Source organism: Microplitis demolitor, chromosome 6 (genome assembly GCF_026212275.2).
Source record: "Microplitis demolitor isolate Queensland-Clemson2020A chromosome 6, iyMicDemo2.1a, whole genome shotgun sequence".
Taxonomy (NCBI): domain Eukaryota; kingdom Metazoa; phylum Arthropoda; class Insecta; order Hymenoptera; family Braconidae; genus Microplitis; species Microplitis demolitor.
The window spans coordinates 8,371,823-8,392,928 of record NC_068550.1 but is presented as its reverse complement, the minus strand read 5'-3'; the positions used below and the strand labels follow the sequence as shown (position 1 = coordinate 8,392,928).

Sequence of the window (21,106 nt, the reverse complement as noted above, 5' to 3'; positions counted from 1 at the left end):
ATCGCCTTTCCCACTGCCTGCCGCATACAAACTTGGAAATGAACTCATCAAAGCAGTCTCTGTCACCAAAGACCTCGGAATTACCATCGACAGCAAGTTATCATTTGCACACCATGTAGACAATATCACTAATAAGGCCTATCGCACTTTCGGTTTTATCATTAGGGAAGGCAGAGTTCAGAAATGTAACTACATTGATTAGTCTTTATTCCTCATTGGTGAGTTTTATTATGGAGTACAACTCGATCATTTGGGCACCCCACATCGAAATACTGGTTACTAGGCTTGAAAAACTTCAACGCAGATTCTGCAAGTTCTTATCGTACTTCTTATAACAGATAGGCCATGAATTGGGCACCGATGCAGTATATGAGTACCTTCACATCAATTACCTAGCGAATTTAAGGCAAGTTAATGACATTTCGTTCTTCTACAAGGTAATCAACGGATACATTGACTCTCTAGAAATACTTGAACTCTTTGAATTTATCTGCCCCAAAATAGGCCTATGACATAGCCGGCTGCTAAATACAACAAAATCCTCCAAAAACTATGTCCGTTTTAGGCCTATAAACAGAATATCTAACTCGGTCAATGCTATCAGCTCGGATGTGAACTTTTTTGGTTGTCCCTATCCATCCTTCCGGATGTCTGTCAAAAAGCTGGTACTGGAATACAACGACTAACCACGACCCCCCCCCCCACATACAATCTTTTTGCCTTAATTATCTTAGTATAGCTATATTATAATCCATCGCTTAAAGCGTTATCTCGCCTGTTACTCTCTTTTCATATTACATTGTTATTGTATATTGCCGATTGGCGTTAAATAAATAAATAAATAAATTATATATGACCAATTTCACGAAATAAGTATATATATATATATGTATATATATATATATATATATATATATATATATATATATATATATATAATTATATCGCGATACTTTTAATATATATAAGGGTGATTTGTTTTAAATGAAAAACTTTTTTTTATTCCCACATCAATATTATTAAAACAGAAATTTCCTGAAATTTTTTAACCCTTAATTTTACTTCTAAGTACTTTAATTCTGATTTTGAAGTTTTTCCATTCAAAACGCATAGGGAATTTTATACTCTTGAAAAATTCCTGCAGTAATTTAACTGTGACTCTGATTGTTTTTTTTTGCACTGCTTCTGAAAATCATTTTTCTAATGATGATTTAGGTTTTTAGTTGGTATTGACGACACAACCAAACCTACGATAACAATGAAAATTACAATTAGTTAATAAATATAATTCTACAAAAATAGATATAAAATTATCTATAAATCATGTGTAATTTCATTATTATTTTAGATCGTTAAAATAATTTTTTTAACGGCATGACACTTGTTAATTTATTTTAATATTTAACAGACTTTTTAATAATAAAACTCAAATTTTTATTGCTAAATATTGAACGTAAATAATCTATTAAAGTTATAAAATTAAAGCAATTAACGAAGAAGGATGTAATTTAAAATAATTTATAGTATATATATATATATATATAATAAAACTTAATAACGATTGATAGCTCTCAGAATAAAAGTTACGGCGCAGTTGTTAACAAAAAAATAATGGATAAAAAAAATAATCGGTTTTTTTAAAAATAGATCATGAAATCACATTTATTAATATAACTTTTATTATTATTATTTTTACTGTAAAATAGGTGGTAAAAGATTACCTCAATCCCATATAAAATAAAGAACATCTTAGTTTTGTTCAATCTTTAATTTTTGTTGACGCTATTATGAGTTTTAATTTTACTTTCATTATATGATTTAAAATTCAAATAAAAATGACTTCACTTATATTTATTAATTGTTTTTTACAAATATATTTATGTTATATTAATGACATATACGCAATGGAAGTTTTTAATTATCGGCTACCTAACAATACAAGGCCACATAAGTACGCAATAGAACTAGAATTCGAAATTTTCGTAAACGATTTACCAGTTACTGGTAAAAGTTTTATTAATTTCGAAGTTTTGGAGCCTACTGATTTTATAATTTTTCACAAATCTTCAAATATTGTTATTGATGAAGAGTATACGGAAGTTATCGGTAATTCTAATGTTACTCATCAATCCTGGAACCCGAATGGAGAATTTTATAAAATTAAACTTAGTAATAATCTTACTATTGGTAACTACAGTTTGAAATTACGATGGAATATTTATAACAATACTCAAGATTCTGGATTATTTCGTAATTTTGATTTTGATGATCAAGGTAATATGAGGTAAATTTTTTAAAATTTTCATTACTTTTAGTAAAATCGAGCCCTAGTATGAAAAACATTTATCCATATGGCCATGCCGACATTTTTTAAAGAGAATTAAATTTTCTACATCAGTATCTTTTTCAGCATCAATATCTTTCTAACGAATAATCCCATTTCAATGTTTGATACAGCTATCAACACGTTTTATCAAGTTCTAGAGCCGATATAATTTGAAAATTGATCGGCTCAGTCGTCCTATAGATATTCGAAAAAAAACCGTTTTTTACCATTTTTTTCTCCAACGATATCTTTCGAATGAATCAACCAATTGAGATGGTTTTTGAGGTAATCGGTGCGTGTTGATAAGTTCGAGCTGATTAGATTACGGAATCGATTCGGCTCGATACCCAATGAATTTCGAAAATTTGAACTTTGGCGATTTGAACTTTGGTAAATTTGAACTTTGAATAATTAAGTATTTCTTTCATCAAAAATAATTTTTTTCATTCATATTTCATTCATAGGTTATTTCATTCAAAAAAGTTCAAATTGTCAAGTTCAATTTTCAAAGTTTATTAGGTCGGTCACCCCGAAACCAATAACTTCCTTTACTTTGAATATTTTCGATTTTCATAATGAGAAGTAAAAAAATCCGATATCTTAAGCAATTCTGCAGCAGCTCTTATCTATTACTTTTATAGTAAGTAATCTTTGATAAAAATTACTGCAGCCTTTTTTCTGCAGAATTTCATAAGTCTTTATAAGGAATCTTAAGTCTTTATTTTCTATGTAGACATTATTTAAACAGAAATATTTTTCTTGTAGATTTTTAGTTGGTACTAGAAATTTAGTACCAACATACGCACGACGAGTTTTTCCATGTTGGGATGAACCAATTTATAAAGCTGAATTTATATTTTCAATAAAACATTTTACAAATGTAACTGTACTATCAAATATGCCGGAAATTAGTAATAAAACAATAAATGCTGATAAAACTTTAACCATTTTCGATAAATCACCAAAATTATCACCACATTCGATTGGTATTGTATGTACGGACTATATTGTCATTAAAAATCAACACAACAATGTAACCTTCTATACACTAATAAGTAATAACACGATAATTGAAAACCTTTTGAATATGACGAATTTAATTTTGTCATTGTTGGAAAAGTATACGAAAATTCCGTATCCTATGCCAAAATTAGACGTGATAATTACACCAGAGATACCAGCCGATGGAATTAAAAATTTGGGTCTCATGATTTTTAAGTATTAAAAATTTTTTTAAACTTTTACATAGTCACCGAGCGATTTATTTATTTATATTGTTATTTATAAAGCTCTGAAGAAATAATTTATCCAGAAATTTCATCAATAATGGCACTTTATCAGAACAAAAAAATAAAATTTGTTGTATTAGTTGAAGCATTAAGCTATCAATGGTTTGGTAACTTGGTGACACCATCTTGGTGGAATGATTTATGGTTATCTTATGGAATCAGTAACTTCATAGCTTCCAAAATCACTGATCAGGTAAAATTATTTAAAAAAATATGGAAAATATGTATAGTGATTATGTTTTCCTAAATATGACATTACGCCTTTTACTTTTAACCAATTTTAAATTTTTATTTGTTTATCCTTTGTTCTCTTTCTTCCCTTCTTATTGTCTATTTTTCTTTTGTTATAAATTAAATTTTATATATCTAGTTAAATACAATACTACTTTTTGAATATTTGAATATTATCCAGGCTTATCCAAATACGAGTAATAGTGCAGAAGACTGGCAATTAATTGAAGCGTATAGATCATATCACCGTTCAATGTTATTGTCACCAATAAGATTTCCATCAATGTTAGACAGTCCAACAAAAATAAAAATGCAATTAGACACATTTTATATCACTAGAGCTGTGCTAATTGTCAGAATGTTAGAGCACACAATAACACCGGATGTTTATCAAATTGGACTACAGAAATATCTCAATAAAAAGTAATTTAATATTGTACTTTCAAGATCTATAAAAAAAAAGCTAAATTTGATATACCAATATTTGTTTTCAGTAAATTTTGTGCAGTTACAACAGAAGATTTATTCGCTGATTTGCAATTTGCATACAACAGTAAATTCAATGGATCATTAAATTTGAAAAAAATAATGGATCCCTGGCTACGGTATCCTGGCTACCCCATCATCAATATCTCCCATAACCGTGAAAAAAAAACGACTCGAATAAGACAGACAAATATTCTAGATAATTATTCGAAATTATTACGGACTATTCCTATAAATTATGCAACTAAATCAAATCCAAACTTTTCAACTGCAGAACCTATTATTTGGATGCAACAAAATGAATCTTCAATTACTTTGCCAAATGTAGAAACTGATGATTGGATTATTTTGAATATTCAACAATTAAGTAAATATATAGTATATAAATATACCCATATGATAAACTTATTAAAATATTACCCAAATCTGGTCACCAGTATTCAAATGTCTACATCATTATATGGCTGTCCTTGGCGGTTCCGAATTACGGTATTCGAATAAATTGCGGTAAAATACGGTATTTTTACCTAAACTGCAGTATTTCGCGGTAAAAATACGGCAATTCCTTGTAAATTTGCGGCAGTCTTGCAGTATACTCTCTAAATCTGAAACAGTGTACATACTCTACTTTTCAGTGGTTTTCACTGTTTTAGATTTAGAGAGTAGTATTTCACTGTATTCAACCGTAAATTACCGCGTTACCGTAAAATTCGGCAAATTCGCAGTACAGTACAGTAATTTACCGTAATTCCAATCCGCTAGGGGTAAGTCTTGCTACAGGTATTGATAAAAATCTTTAAATTGCAAATCTTATGCTAAACACGGCTCATTCACAGAAAAAACAATTAACTTGATTTAAGTAAATTATTTTCTTCAAAATATTATTCTTGTTTCAAAACATCTAAACTATTTAATTCAAGAAAAAATTCAATCTTGAATTAATAAATTATTACTCTTCAATGAAGAATAAAAAGTTTTCTTTCAAAAATTTTACTCTTGAAAGAAGTGTTTTTGTTTTCAAACAAGATGCATATTTATTTCCCCCAAGAATTTTTTTCTCTTGGTTTCAGGCCGACAATATTGTCTCAGGATAATACCGACTTAGTTTGAGTATGGCGCATTTTTTGAATCCGGATGTTCTTTACTCGATCCAGAAATATACAAATATATTTTAAAATCATTAATCAGTTTATTAATACAAAAAATACTCAATATACAATAGATACTCATAATAATTTTTGATTTGGAAGTTTAATGCATATTTTTATTTAAAAAAAAATTTATTTATACTAAAAATTTAAATAATATTTTTGTTTAATGACCACATTTTCAATAGTAGAAAATTTAAGGTTATCCAGTAAATAAGCATTGACAATTCAATACATTAACTGTGAAAATCTTTAAAGTTTGAACACAGTAATTATTTACTACTTTAGGCATTATAATAACGAACTTTGTTCATATTTATATACATTAAACAAAAATAATTTTCAACGGCAAGATTTATGTTTTGATGTTCAAATTATGAACTTACAATTTAAAACTAGTCTTGGGTAGTTCGCGAACGACCTAGGTCGGAAGAGCGCTCCTTTAGGTGAACTATGCGAACTAGTTCATCGATGATCTCGCTCTTAGTTCTTTTTAAATTATTTTTAGCGTCGGTTTTACTAGACACTGGCACTATGTGACCAACCGAGTTATTTACTTTTTCTGTGCGCGCCTTGATATTTCGAGAGACTATTTATATATTAGATCATTACTCAACGAAACTAGCTGTTGACTAATGATTAATATAAATTATTTAATTTTTTCATTTTTACTTAAGTAAAAGATTTGATGTGCTATAAAAAAATGTCAACTTTAATTGTAATAATTAGCATTTTTTAAATATTGTAATATAATTACGCATTATACTAGAAACGAGACTAGCTGTTGACTAATTATTAATATAAATTCTTTTATTTTCTCACTCTTATTTAAATAAAAAATGTTATGTTCCATAAATGAACAGAACCTGCAATAATCATAAATATATTTTTTTCTCTATTTATTGTTTTTATCAAATTATTTAAAAAAAAAGAACTAATGAACTAAAAGAGCGAACTAGTTCGCCATTGGATTATGAACTAAATTGAGCGCTCTCAGTGGTGACTGATTAGGCCCAAGACTATTTAAAACTAACTACAACTAACCGAGAAAAACAAGCAAATACGCTGGACTTATCGAGGCGCTGCCTGGTGTCAAAATTTTTACTTCACCCAAGTAAATCTGTTACTTGATTTGAGAGTTAGAATTATCGTGTGAAAAAAATATACTTTTGAACCAAGTATATGCAAATCTCTATTTAAGAATCCTGAAATCCTTGAGCCAAGAAATAAATTATTAAAACAAAAAAAAAATAAAATTTTTCAAACTAGTATTTTTGGTTCAAGAATATATCACTTGAATCAAGTCAACTTTTTTTTCTGTGTTGATAAAATTACTTATTCATTTCTCGGGCAAAACTTACACCAGATATCTTTAATAAATTTCTGACACAAGTTATGCTTTAGAAATGCGTAAGGAATTTTGTCAACGAGCCATGTGTAAGATATCTGCGGTATTATTTCGTACAATATCATCTGGAAGTCACACAAAATTTTGCATTAATATCTTATAGTATCTATCAAAAGATTTTTTTAATCAGAGTCAGGGATTTTAAAACTCCTTAAATACTAAAAAATTAACTAAACTGTTTTTTAAACTTAAATTAGATCAATATCGAGTTATATATGATGAAGAAAATTGGCTTCGTATAATTGCTTATTTAAATACTGAAAGTTATTCAAAAATCCATCCAATAAATCGTGCTGTTCTTATTACTGAATTGAATAAAAAGTCAATTGACGCTCATAATTTAAAACTTATCATAGATTTTTTGCCATATCTACGTCAAGAAAAAAATTTATTGCCACTTTATAGCGCTTATCATCTGATATTACGTTTAACTGGAAAATTAACCTGGCCACTAGTTGATGGTTTCAGCAAATACATAACTTTCATTTTGGAATCCATAATCAGAAATCTCAAGTTACAAGATTATGGAACTGATAATTACTTTTACAAAGAAGCTAACTCCTTAATATTATTATTTTCACGGATTTATTGTACCCACAGTAATAATAATTACTGTAAGACATTCGCCAATGAAACTGTTGATTATGTTCTAAACAATCCGTCTGAAGAAATGTAAATATTGACAATTAATATTTATTATTATTATGGTTACTTATAATAAATTTATTCTTTACTAGGTATCTGCACGATTATTTTTATTCATGGAGTTTGTGTTTAATACTAAATGATTACAATGCTATACAATGGGATGATTTTTATTCAAATGATTATCCATTATTACGTGATGATATATTTATGAAATATAAATATTTACGTTGTGCTAAATCACCTCAAGTTGTTGAAAAATATTTTCCAAAAATTTTAGAAGATGATATTGTCAGTAATTCTCATGAGTTTATGGAAATATGTAATTTTATTGTGAAATACGCTAATGATGATACAATTTATATTTTATTACAATATTATATTAATAATTTTGATTTACTTCAAGAAAGGTAAAATTTATATATGTAATATATGTGATTCGAATACCAATTATTCGTGTCCAATTAAGGAGGGATAGGGTTTTGCATTTTTGAAAAATCGATTTTTTTTGTCTTGTCTTATAGTTAAGCATTTCAAGAATATTGTCCTAAAATTTCAAGTCAATCAGAGCAAAACTCGAACTTATTGGATACCCAGACAGCATTCAAGTCGGAATGACTGCTTTATGACATCTTTTTGAAGGTGTCCTCAAGAACTCTTAAAATGACTTCTTAAAGGTGATGTGTTTAAGAACTCTTAATTAAGAGTTCTTGAAAAATCTATAAATAACACGTCAGTTTTGTTACGTCTCAACGTATTCTTTTTTTAACTTCTTTATGAAGTCAAAATTAAAAGCTCCTTAAGATGTCATGGTAAATTCATACTGAAGTCTTATTTGCGAAGTCAGAAAAATGAACTCTTTTTAAAAACGTCTTACTGAGTTTGCTAGATGGCTCATTCGACATCTTGAAAACTTCTTAAAAACTTGTTTAAGATGTTGATGAGACGTCCAAATCATAAATAGGAACTCATTCAGAACTCATCAAGACGTCATTTTGCTATCTGGATATTTAGTCCCGCTCCTCTAACACTGCAACCCTTTCTTTTGAAACTTCAAACGTGTTTTTCTCGAAACGACTTCTCTTCTTCAAAGTCCGTGATTACTGTAATTTGAAAACTATACGACCGGTTTATTTTAAACTTGATGCAAACTTTCTACATATAAAATACCTCCCCCCAACCTTGAGTTTGAAATTTTTTTTTTACATTGAGGATTTCCCCCCCCCCCCATAACATAATTTTTCGTGAAAAATAGCACTTTTCACTTTACAGGACCATCAAAAATGTAGAAATGAAAAAAAAAAAACATCAGAGATCCTCGGGGTAAAGATTTGATGATACTTTAATTAAATTTTAAGGGTACTCGACTTCAGATCATTGTTAGCTGAGATACAGTGATCACCGAAAATGATCTTTTTTCAAGAGCGTTTTTGGGGAAACTTTGTCAGAGGCTTGTTTGTGGATATTTTCGGGTAAAAATTTTAGAGAATGTTCTTGAGATGATACTTAACAATGTACAAAAGGTTTCAATTAATTTACTCTACCCATGTAGCTGAAAAAAATTCGCAAAAAAAGTGTTTTTTTTTATGCTCAGCCCCCCCTCCCCCCTTTAAATAATAAAATTCGAATCGAATAATTCGAATCATTCGTCGGTTTTCAAATTATTTGTAAATTTTGAATTATTCATGAATTTACGAGTTCTACGAAAAATCTAAATTATTCGTAATTAATTGTAATACATTTTTTATAATTATAAGTTTCATAAAATTTTTTTACTCGATTTTTAAACCAAATATATAAATTCCTATTGAATAATAATTAAAAAAGTTACGAGTAATTTGAATTATAATTTGATTCGATTCGAACATTATTTACATACCACTTTTATATAATTAAAATATTTCTGAAGAATCAACTCGATGAATTGTTCAAATAATAATAATAATACATTTCTTTATAGATTTGAAGATGAATCTTTTAATGAAGTTGTTTATAATATGATGACTCTATTAAGTGTTTTTATTAAAAAAGAAGATCAATGGGATGAAGTAAGGGATAAAAAAAAATTCAAATATTTATCACTCTTAATAAATTAAATGATTAATTTTTCAAATAAATATCTATTTCAGTTAAGAGCATTTATCGAATCAAAAAGTAGTGAACTTGATTCTCAATATGAGACTTCAGTTAAAAATAGTATGAGTTATCTTCATTATGCGATTATCAATGAAAAACATAAATTTGAAATTATAATTAGAAGAAAATTGGAAGAAATTTATTCCACTACTATATAAAACAAAAAAACATTTTTTCAAATCGTAAAAATATTAATAGTGTAAAAATAAAATTGGCTCACTTAATTTATATATATATATATAATGTTTAATTAAATAAAATTACTCAATAATCATATATTTCTTCCCAGTATATTATTTTACAAATAATTATTAGTTTAACGATTTTATATTTAAAATTTCCCGCCACTTACTTAAATAAATATTCAAAAGATGCCGCCAATTGCGTTCGACTCAAAAAGATAAAAAAATAATATTTATAAATTTTGCCATTGACACGTATATATATTTTAAAAAGTAATCATTAGCATAGATGCATGTTTAACATTAAAGAAAAAAACTTTAAACATCTGTCGAAAAATAAATAAAAGTAATAAAAATAAATAAAAAAATGTTTAATTCAAAGTTGAAATTTTCTTCTGGCATAAAATAATAAAATATAAATGGCTGTGAGGTTATAAAATTGTTTTGTGTATTAAAACTATTTATTACTATTAATATAAAAATAAATAAACTCATCTGATTAGTAATTTAATTATTTTATTAGAAATATTATTTAATTATATAATTTAATTTATTTAAATAAATAAAAATGCCACGATTAAAAATGCTTCCACGTACATCACGTATTGTTGCACTATGTTCAGCAGCTAATTTTATAAATGCTGCTGATCGTGTTATTATGCCAATAGCTATTGTTCCAATGACTGACGAATATAAATGGAATTTACATTGGCAAGGTTGGATACTATCAGCATTTGCATTTGGTTATTTTACAAGTCAAGTATGAATTTTTTTATTATAATTATTGAGTATCGAGGCCTATTCCTAAATTTGCGCACTTAATCTTGAAAATAATTAAAATTTTAATTTAATAAATTTATTACACAAAATATTTTGTTTGTAAATTTTTATGCCACGAAAATGTAGAAATTTTTAACTTCCCGCTAAGAAAATTGGAAATTCTTAAAAATTCGGGAAGTTATTGTTTTCATCTCGATTTTTAAAAATCAAATTTTCATTAGATCTCGACGTTTGAAGGTCCTGGGATGTTATTCTAACATTTTCAGAGAGATGTGTATGTTTGTGTGTAAACTTCTCATGTTTTTTTTTTTTTTTTTTTTTTATAAATTAATGGTTTTAGACGTTTATTGCCGCATTCGAAAGAGTTTTTTTGAACTTAGATTTCATGCAAATTTGAGATCATTTACTTAAGTAGACTGAGATATTAAAGAAAACCGAAAAAAAAAAAAAAAAAAATTTTTTTAACTTCCCGGTAAGAAAATTAAAAAACTTCGGAAAATTCGGGAAGATTGTTTTCATCCAAAACTATCAATGCACTTAAAGGCATTGTCGAGCTTAAAAAGCTCAAACATGTATCAAAAATAGCGGGAAGTTTCGAGTCTAGATCGCAGGGTGAACGGGTTTCCAGATTATTTTTTATAAAGTCTATAATAATTTAAAATTTATTTTTATACTGAGAATTATTAATCAAATATATATGAAAATTAGTAAAACTATTATTCTTAGTAAATAATTTAAAAAATAATTTTATGGAGTTATGTAAAATTTGATTTTTCAAGTGTAAATCATAATTTAATTAAATTTTTCAACATAGAATTTTTAGAAAATAGTTTTTTCTGTTCATATAAAATTTTTTTGTAAATATGTATGCTAAAAACTAATTAAAACATTTCGTATACTCGAGTCTTATTTATTGAAATTGTTTTTATTGACAATTGAAATTAACTGTAATATGATTCATATTTTTTACAATAAAAATAATTTTTTAATAAAATGGCATCTAATTTATCATGAAATGGCGGGATGCAGTTCATCATTTAAAATAAGGTTATAAAATGACCAAAATCAATAAAAAAAATCTTTGCGTGGCGTCTACATAATGTCAAATCCTTAATCTTAAATAATGAATTTAATGAAAAGAAATAATTTATTTATCACAGATAATAGGAGCCAATACAGCAAATAAATTCGGTTGTAAAACTGTTTTAATGTCTGCCGTATTATTATGGTCAATTAGTACATTAATAACACCATTACTAGTTTATTCAGTACCATTATTAATTACTTGTAGAGTTATACTTGGGCTAGGTGAAGGTTTAGGTAATTATTATTTATACTACAATAAATGTTAGTAATCCCCATGTATATTAAGTAAATTGAATTACAGGATTACCCGTAATATTTCATTTATTCGCTCATAGCGTACCTGTTGAAGAAAGATCTCGAGCTTTTGGTTATTTAGTCGCAGCTGGTTCTGTCGGCCAAGTTGTCGCATCCATTGTGAGTATTTTTATTGTAAAATATATTTGTCTGCAAGTTGAATATTAAAGATTGATAAATATATTAAATAATTACATGTTTTGTTAGTTATGTCCAAGGATACCCTGGCAAGCAGGTTTTTATTTTTTTGGTACCATTGGAATATTTTGGACATTATTATGGTTAGTGCTTTATAAGGAAACAAATTCACAAGATGAAATACCACTTTTTGTACCAAAGGTAAAATTAAAAATTTAATTCTTTAAATCTTAAAATATTTTTGAAAGATAATTTATTAGTAATATTTAAAGTTTTTATTGCCGTTTCTGTATCAAAGTAACAGTTGATTAATTTTTCTACTTCTCTAATCTTAATACTAGATCAAAATTTAATATCAAGTGAAGTTATGTCAGTAATAATGTAACAACTTTTTGAAAAAAAAAGATTATTTTAAATCTTTCTATAAAAAATAGTCAGTTAAAATTAAATGAACTTGTTTATATTGTAACAAAATAAATTTTCAAATAATCTAGACAAATTTCATTCGGTTATAATGTTATTAGGCCGTTGCAATATTTCCAGAGATTCATAACCTTACTTTTAAATTCTCTCATCTATAATTGGTACTTCCCCTTCTTCTTTTTATAAGAAACAGTAAAAACTATTGGACACATTTCCTCAATAAAAAATATTTAGTAGCATTCTTAAGGAAGTTTTATGTAAATCTGTATTTTGAGCAAATTTGCATGATTAGTCTTGGACAAGTCTAAGGCAAAATACTTCTATAAGATATCTTAAGTAAATCTGTTGTAACACATGGCTAAAATACTTGAATGCGACCCACTAGCTCACACTTGCTGCAGAATTGCTTAAGATATCTGCAGATAGTTCAGCATCAGCATAATAAATTCAGTGATTCTCGCTTTAAATTCAAATAAGAACCGTTGAATTTGCTGCAAATACTGAATTTAAGCTTTAAGCAATTATAAAAAAAAGGAATCCGATATCTTAGGCAATTTCGCAGCAGCTCTCACTAAAAATTTTGATGTTAAATATCAAGAGGAAAATTACTGCTGGTTGTTTATACAAATTCTGCAGATCTCTGTAAAAATTCTCAAATCAGATTTGATAAAATCTGCAGAAACTGTAATGATATCTTTTTCAAGTCTTATTGAAATCTTCCGTTAAGAGACTTGCTGAAGAATTTTTTTCTAGTTACTTGTTTAAGAGAATGCTACTGGGCTAGCAAAAGAAATTTTTAATTATAAAAACGATTAATAAAATAAAATAAAAATATATATTATTTTGAACCAGGTTAACCAAAATAGATCATTACGTTGGACTGAATTAATAAGCCATTGGCCATTATGGTCACTTTACATAGCACACTTCGCTATGAATTGGAGTAATTACATTATAATGCAATGGTTACCGACATATTTATCAAGAAATTTATCAGCTAACAAAGAAAGTATCAGTTTGACTGCAGTTCCTTATATTGTTAACTCACTTGTCGGCATTGGTAAATAAATAATTATCAATAGCTAACTGTTTGAATGGATGTTAAACATATATTACAATTATTAAACATATGTTAATTAATTAATAGCTGCGGGACACAGTGCTGATAATTTCATTCAAAAAAGATGGTCAATATTGTCAGTAAGAAGACTAATGACAAATATTGGTTTAATAGGACCTGGTATATTTATGTTGGCATTTTGTGCTGTTGATAATTTACTTGCTGCTGTAATGTAAGTTTATATTTATATACACATATATATCTTAATAAATAAGAATCACAATATAACTGATCTCGAATCAAAAGTATTTTAATTTTTTGAGTTTTGAGTTCTAGTTTCTTTTTTTTTTTTTTTCAATTCTCTTCTATATGAAGTTGATTAAACAGTAAATTTCATATATAATAAATAAATCAATTTATTTATTCAAGATTTATATCAATATCAATGGGACTGTGTGCGTGTAATTCAGCAGGACACTTGAGTAATCACGCAGAAGTTGCACCAAATCATGCAGGTATTACATTCGCGATCTCCAATACGATAGCAACAATACCGGGGATTCTTTGTGGACCTCTAACGGCTGAACTGGTAACAGCATCAGGAGGAAGGTGGATGCCTGTGTTTGTATTAGCAGCGGCCATTAATTTTACTGGTGCTATTATTTATCAAACTCATTCATCAGCACTACCTGTTCTTTAATTTATTATTTATTGTAAACCATGAAGAAGACTAAGTTATCAATCATTAATGTTTTTTTGTACATTGAAATTTTACATCAGGACATTGAGAACAAGCTCAACATATCAACGGTCTGACAAACAATTATTGTAATAATTGTCATGATATTTTTATATTTAATTAAGAAGGACAAAGAAAAAAAATGATGACAAATTTGTAAAAATTTTGTTTTTAAATTGTTACCACTTTGTATATAATTCTTTAGATAAATAGGATTATGTTATAATGAACATGTAAATTATGTAAAATAATAATTAGTATAAATTCAAAATGTCATTTATTATTAAAACCGTTGTTATTTTAATATTAAGAATAAAAATAATCCCGCTTAAAAAAATACAATTTAAAATTATTAATAGTTTCTGTAAATAATAAATTATATTTTTATATTCTAATGTGGGCACGTATTGTTAATTCTAATAAATAATATTAAATAATTTTTATTCCAGGTGCACGGAGAGAAATGTATTGTAAATAGTACTACATAAAATGGAAAATAAAGTAACTATTACATTGCTACATTGTCCTCAGTCCATGAAAAAAAAAATGTAAATTTTAATATGTTGTTTAGTAAATTATTCTGTATTTTTATGGAATATATTTTCCTATATTGCTGATACATTATTTTCGAGTAATGTCTATACTATTTAAAAATAAAAAGACATGGTTGAAAAGGAGCGAGATCTACTATAATAATTACAGTGTTGAATAGCTGCGGTTCTATTGGAGCAATTATATACGTTAACGTCAATGCCATCACCACTCACCAGTAAATTTTTCAAAAAAATTTTTTGGTTTACCTGTACATATTTTATACAACATGAATAATTTTTCCGTTTAATAGTAGATTTCTAAAATCTACTATAAATCTTCAAATAATTTTGTTATATTAGCTAAAATAGTTTGAATAGATTCCAAAAATATTATTAGTTGAAAAATGTACATATGTATGTACTAGACTGTGCCAAAAAAAAATCGACTTTTTTTTTTCTTAGGTTTATTAAAATCATCATTGGAAATAGCATTAAGCCATAAGTTCAGAAATGAGCCCAATCGGTCGATGAGTTAAGAAGTTAAAGGTGTTTAAAATTTCCCAAATTTAGAAAAAAAAAATCATCTGCTGTTTTATCTGGAGATAACTTAAAACCAAAATTCATAGTGCATTATCATTCGAGATATTTTAAAGTTTTTTGCAGTAACTTCCATTGCTGTTACTCAACTTGCCATTTAGATGATTTCTTTTTATATTTTGATGGCATCGGGATTCACAACAAAATGATAACAAATATTTGGTTTTTAAGTAACTTTTATCGGAAAGCTTGAAAGATAAATAAATGATGAGAAATCTGCTTTCATTTCAGTTGCCCATATTTTTATTTTTTTTTATTAAGCTTGAAATTTCAGTAATTTTGTATTTTAGACTCAAGAAAATATACTTATAAATTAATTATAATAGAGTAATTTTTGAAATGTTAATATTTTCGTAACAGCAGAGTAATATTTACAGTGCGATATTGACATAAGTACTTTGCTACCACAGCTTCTTTCACTTTACTTTGAGAGTGATATCAAGCGAAAATTTTCATTACTATGCCGTAGTGTAATAATTACTAGGCTACCACAGGAATAACAGCTTTACTTTTTCTTACCGTGTAGTAGTATTTACAGTACATTTTTCTTCATGTGTGCATGTAGTTTTTCAAATCAGTCTTTATTACAATTATCCATTAATACAAATACATTAATTATTTAAATAATTAACAATAAATAATAACATTAATCAAAACCAGCTTGATTATAAATATAAATAATACATTTTATTCAATAATAATAATCACTAATCATTTGAATTTATATTTATTTATTTTTATAATTATTTATTCAACTCGTTTTTTAATAATATTTATTTATTTAATTATTTATTTATTTATTTATTTATTTATTTACCGTTGCTGTAATAGGCAAAATGACTCGTTTACTTATTTTATTAAATGATTCTTCAAAACTTAAAAAATCATTACTTATTTTAGCTTCTTCATTGTCTTTATCATTGTCATTATCCTTATTTATTTTTTCAGTTAAACAATCATTGATAAAATTACTAACAATATCAATATAAACATCACGGTAAACTGCGTAATGTTTAACATGTGGTGAATCGGTAAATAGTACTAGTTGGACTTCGACTCCACGTTTTGCACGATAATATGCAAATTTTTCAACGTCCTATTTGTTAATAATAAAATAAAAGTTCATTAATTATAATATCAATTTATATAAAAATAAGAATCATAATATCTTACTGCTGCAGGTATCAACGTATCAGCATTTGAGTAGAGAAAAAGTTGTGGCCACTTATTTGATTCATTCATTAAAGTGTAGGGATTAGATGGTGATGGTAAATTTGATAATCCCAGTGCATGACTTATTGTCTAATTAATTAAATTATTTATTATTACTAACTAACAATTATAATTTTTTTTTCATCCCTGATTAAAATCTGTGATTTACGTAAATTTTATAGGATGTTAATTATATTTCAGTTTACATTAATATTAATATTAATACATGTAAGCAATTAAAATTTCTTTATTTATCAAATTGACGTAAAACGCTATAATGTTATTTTTTAATTGAATTTTACTCAAAATTTTGAATCAGAAATTCTAGTGAAATAGGATTCAATCAAAAGCAAGTTCCTTTAATATTTATCAAAAGATTTTTCTATGTATTTTAATCAGAGACGAGAAAAAAATATAAATGAATACTTACTTCACATATCCAAAGTATTGATAAAAATACAGTAATAACAAATGAAAATGGTATATTAATAACCGGATTACCGCCCATTATTGCACTCAGAGCTTTAAATAGTGATGTTATTCTTCGTTCACCAGGTGCGCTGTCAAATATCACACCTTTTACCTAAAGCAATAACTCAGTTTAAATAAAACTAATGATACTATTTGTACATAGTAAATATTAGTTTACATCTTTACCTTAATATTGTTATTTATTTGATCCATAGCTAAACTAACATGTTGATAAAGATAAGCGCCTCCATTACTAAATATGTGAAAAATGATAGGATGTTCATCTAAATTACGTTCTTTTATAATGTTTAACAATTTTCTTCCAATACTCGGCAATTTATCGTGGCGTAGAAATAAATATTCAACTGGTGCTGTACATCTCAGTGTTATAAAACTGTAAAAATAATTATTAAATTAAAAACTATAAATAAATAGTTTAATTATTTCACAAGACCCTATAAGTCTATTCGATATTTTATAATAAAAGAAAAATCACAATAGGAATTTATATTAAAAATTTTTGACAATTAAACGTTTTCCTTTACAATACCAGCTCATATATAGAAAAAAAAAAATGTGATAAAAGTAATATTTGTTCGAGGGTAAATTGACAAAAATCATTGTTTTATTAAGTAAATATTTACTTGAAAAATATTTTTCTTAACAAATGAAAATCGAAACTTAGACCATATTTTAGTAAAATAAGATCATCATATTTTAAATGATAATTTAAAACAGTAGGAACAGACTTCAATGTTTTTTCAAGTTATTTTCTCTCACTGTATCACATAATCTCTTATTTAAAGTTAATTAACTCGTTATAATTCAAATTTCTGTCCGTGTATTACATTTTTTCACGATTGTTGCCAGTATAAAATAGAATTAAATTTTTTTTTAATGGTACAGAAAGCAAAAACTAAAATAACTTGTTTTAAACCTTAAAAAAAGATATTTAGGGGCATAATATCTATGAATTTTCGTTCTTAATAAAGTTTTTTTCTGCTGAAAATTGTTTTTTTATTTGTGCAATTTAAAAGGTCTATATAAATGTGTACAAAGTTCAGAAAATGACTAAAAACATTAATTCATTTCACCGTTAAAAATTGTATCGATTTTTAAGAATAATTGCCATAGGTATTTAATATAATTTATTAATTTTACATGAATATCGATTTCTTGACAATCAAAAAAATTAAAACACAGTCTGTAATAAAAATATAATCAGACTATTTAGATATATATGTTCTGTAATTAATGAATACACTCTGATTAAGAGAAACGATTCGAAACGATTTGCAATGTTAAATGCCCATAAGAAGGGTGATTCAAAAGTATTCAAAGCATTCAAAAGTATTAAAAATTTTTTGTTTCTAATCGTTTTAAATCGTTTCTTTTAATAAGTGTATTGAGTTTAATGTTTGAAAAATTAAAAAAATATAGTACTAATTTTTTTTTTTCAAAAATCTTAATTAGTTTCTAACAATTGTGTTTATTTAAGTCTTGCTATTAAATATTTCGTATTTAAAAACTAATTACACATAAAAAAAAAATTTTTTTAACTAAAACTTAGGTTTTTAAAATAACTACCTATTAACTTCAACATATGTGTTATGTAAAATTCATTGACTTCTATGCATGGACAACAAAAAAATACAATTATTTAAAGGAAATGAAATTAAATACATTGTGACTTTAATTTTTATGACATTTATGACTTGGAAATTTAAAGTTATGTCAAAATAAAATATATAAATAAGTTAGTTTATACTTATATTTATATTTTATATTTACGAGTGATTTTAACTTCAAATAATTCCTTTCGATATAAGGGAAAATTTTCACAGTAGTGAGGAAAAATACAGATATTACACAAGTAATTAATTATTAAATAATATACAAACCTTTTTTCTTCATAAATCGCACTATATTTAGCTAAATATTTATCTTGACAACCAGCCCATCCTAATAATACAATAACAGGCTTCTTATTATCATCATAAATGAATACAAAGTCATCTTTATTTAATTCATCGTTATTTTTTTTATCGCTATCGTAAATATCTCCTTTTATTGATACATTTTTTTCACTATTTGCCGCATTGCCGTTCGGACGATATACAATATGATAATTTAAATCGCTCATTTTACTTATATATTCTTAACTTATTGAATTACTGTCAACTTTTTTGCTTTTTTTTTTGTTAATTACGATTTTTAATAATTATTAGTTAAGTCTAAGTACAGTGTCCTTCATTTCACGCTAATCTAAAGCGAAAAAGCCAAGAAATGCCCTTCAAATTTTAGTAGTCACTAGTGAATTTACCCCACTTTAGTGTATATTTTGAAGGATAGATATATATAATATATATTCAAACGCTTTTACTTCTGCGCGAATCAATACAATACTATACACATACATGTATACATATATATACTTGCATATATATATTTTTTTTCAAGCTTGATTCGTAATACTGTGTGACATAATAAAACAGTATTATTATTATTGAAAATTTATAAATCTATATTGTAGTAGAGAAACATTTTTTATTTTTCGTATGAGCCAACGAGTCCCGATTTTCTATGAATTTTCTCAGGAGGCGATCCTGATAACTAAAAATGATGCTTCGGTTGGATGTTTTTAATTCTTAGAGACATCACACAAGTCAATTAAAATAATATCTCTCAAAATTATAAAAAAAAATTTTTTTTTCGCACAAGCTAGTGACTCCTGAATTTCTATGGATTTTCGTAAACAGCGATCCTCACTAAAATTAAGGGCTCAATTCAATGGTTTTAAATTTTAGGAATATCCGATATGTCGTTTGGAAGATTTGTCAAAATATTTATCGTCTGATTGCTCAGAGTTATTTATTAAATAATCGATTTATCCAAATAATTTTGAGTTATCTATAAAGTATAGATGATTGTATTTCTATAAGGATTTTTAGTTTTCTTTCTAGATAGTAAATTTTTCTTTACTTTTTTATTCATACAGATTTTAAATAAATCCCATAATCACAAGTAATTTAAAATTCTGGCTCAGGAATTTTCTATAATCACCGTGAAGTCATTTAGATAATAAGTTTCTATACATTAGTAAAAATATTTGATGTATTAGAAGCCTTGTTTGTATTTTCTTCAATTAATTAAATTATGTAATTAGTTATAGAAATAAAATATGATTTTTTAAAAATTAATTATAACATTGCAAGCAAAGAGATTGTCGCTCAGAGCTCTTTAACTTCCTTGATTCGATAAAAAATAATAAATCTAACCACACATGATATTGAAATAATTAATTAATTCTTGAAAAGGATAAAACATAAAAGAAAACTTTTATGTAAATAATTAAAAACTCAAAATTTCGTCGAAATAAATTTTTTTTTTATCGATAACATTTATTATTAATGCGCTTTATTTAAAATTAAATTGTAATTTATAGTAAAGATTACAAGCTATAATTTTTTACCTTAAAATAATTAATTGCATCTTATTCATTTTAATTCTCATAAATCTATAAATAAACTTTTATAAATTTTTACCTTTAAAAATTTCTAAACTATGAGTCTTACAAGTCATTATTAAAAAAAAAAATTAACTCATCATTCATCATCATTCATCATAAATAATTTACCCCTAGGGCTAAAAATAAAATAAATTTCATAAACCCAAAACAATTATACCTGACAATAAGTTTATCAATTAACAGTTAAATTAAATAACTGAATTATAAGTTACGAATAAAATGACTAAAAATCTTTAAAAAGATATAACGTCAGTTGGTCAGGGTGATAAAAAAAAATTAAATCATTACTCTTACATTCTTGTACATTTGAAAAATTTTAAATGACGTCATTGTATGATTCGAATCTTTCCGCTGACCTTCGGTTTCATTCGACTCATATATTTATTATTATTA

General features: G+C 26.1%; 3 protein-coding genes across 4 annotated transcripts; 2 read left to right on the top strand and 1 right to left on the bottom strand.

The window, feature by feature from the left end:
* Positions 1-1,747: 1,747 nt before the first annotated feature.
* Positions 1,748-9,928, top strand: LOC103570598 (aminopeptidase N). 2 transcript variants are annotated; one of them, XM_053739979.1, is made up of 10 exons: positions 2,204-2,284; positions 2,411-2,966; positions 3,092-3,544; positions 3,616-3,808; positions 4,028-4,269; positions 4,341-4,699; positions 7,086-7,560; positions 7,626-7,943; positions 9,494-9,581; positions 9,663-9,928. In XM_053739979.1, exons 3-10 carry the CDS (start codon positions 3,225-3,227, stop codon positions 9,825-9,827), a joined length of 2,160 nt encoding a protein of 719 aa, XP_053595954.1. In that variant the 5' UTR covers positions 2,204-2,284; positions 2,411-2,966; positions 3,092-3,224; the 3' UTR covers positions 9,828-9,928. The 2 variants fall into 2 exon arrangements, with proteins under 2 accessions (XP_008546610.2, XP_053595954.1); XM_008548388.2 differs by lacking the exon at positions 2,411-2,966 and having other exon boundaries at positions 1,748-2,284.
* A 389-nt stretch (positions 9,929-10,317) lies between these two features.
* On the top strand, positions 10,318-14,681 carry LOC103570597 (sialin). The gene is made up of 7 exons (XM_014442380.2): positions 10,318-10,611; positions 11,792-11,951; positions 12,019-12,131; positions 12,219-12,350; positions 13,425-13,632; positions 13,720-13,864; positions 14,062-14,681. The coding sequence occupies exons 1-7, from the start codon at positions 10,420-10,422 to the stop codon at positions 14,330-14,332; spliced, it is 1,221 nt and encodes a 406-aa protein (XP_014297866.1). The 5' UTR covers positions 10,318-10,419; the 3' UTR covers positions 14,333-14,681.
* Positions 14,682-16,262: 1,581 nt separating this feature from the next.
* Positions 16,263-19,627, bottom strand: LOC103570596 (transmembrane protein 53). The gene is made up of 5 exons (XM_008548385.2): positions 19,086-19,627; positions 17,371-17,578; positions 17,144-17,296; positions 16,675-16,803; positions 16,263-16,597 (listed from the first exon to the last, which is right to left on the bottom strand). Exons 1-5 carry the CDS (start codon positions 19,325-19,327, stop codon positions 16,307-16,309), a joined length of 1,023 nt encoding a protein of 340 aa, XP_008546607.1. The 5' UTR covers positions 19,328-19,627; the 3' UTR covers positions 16,263-16,306.
* Positions 19,628-21,106: the final 1,479 nt, after the last annotated feature.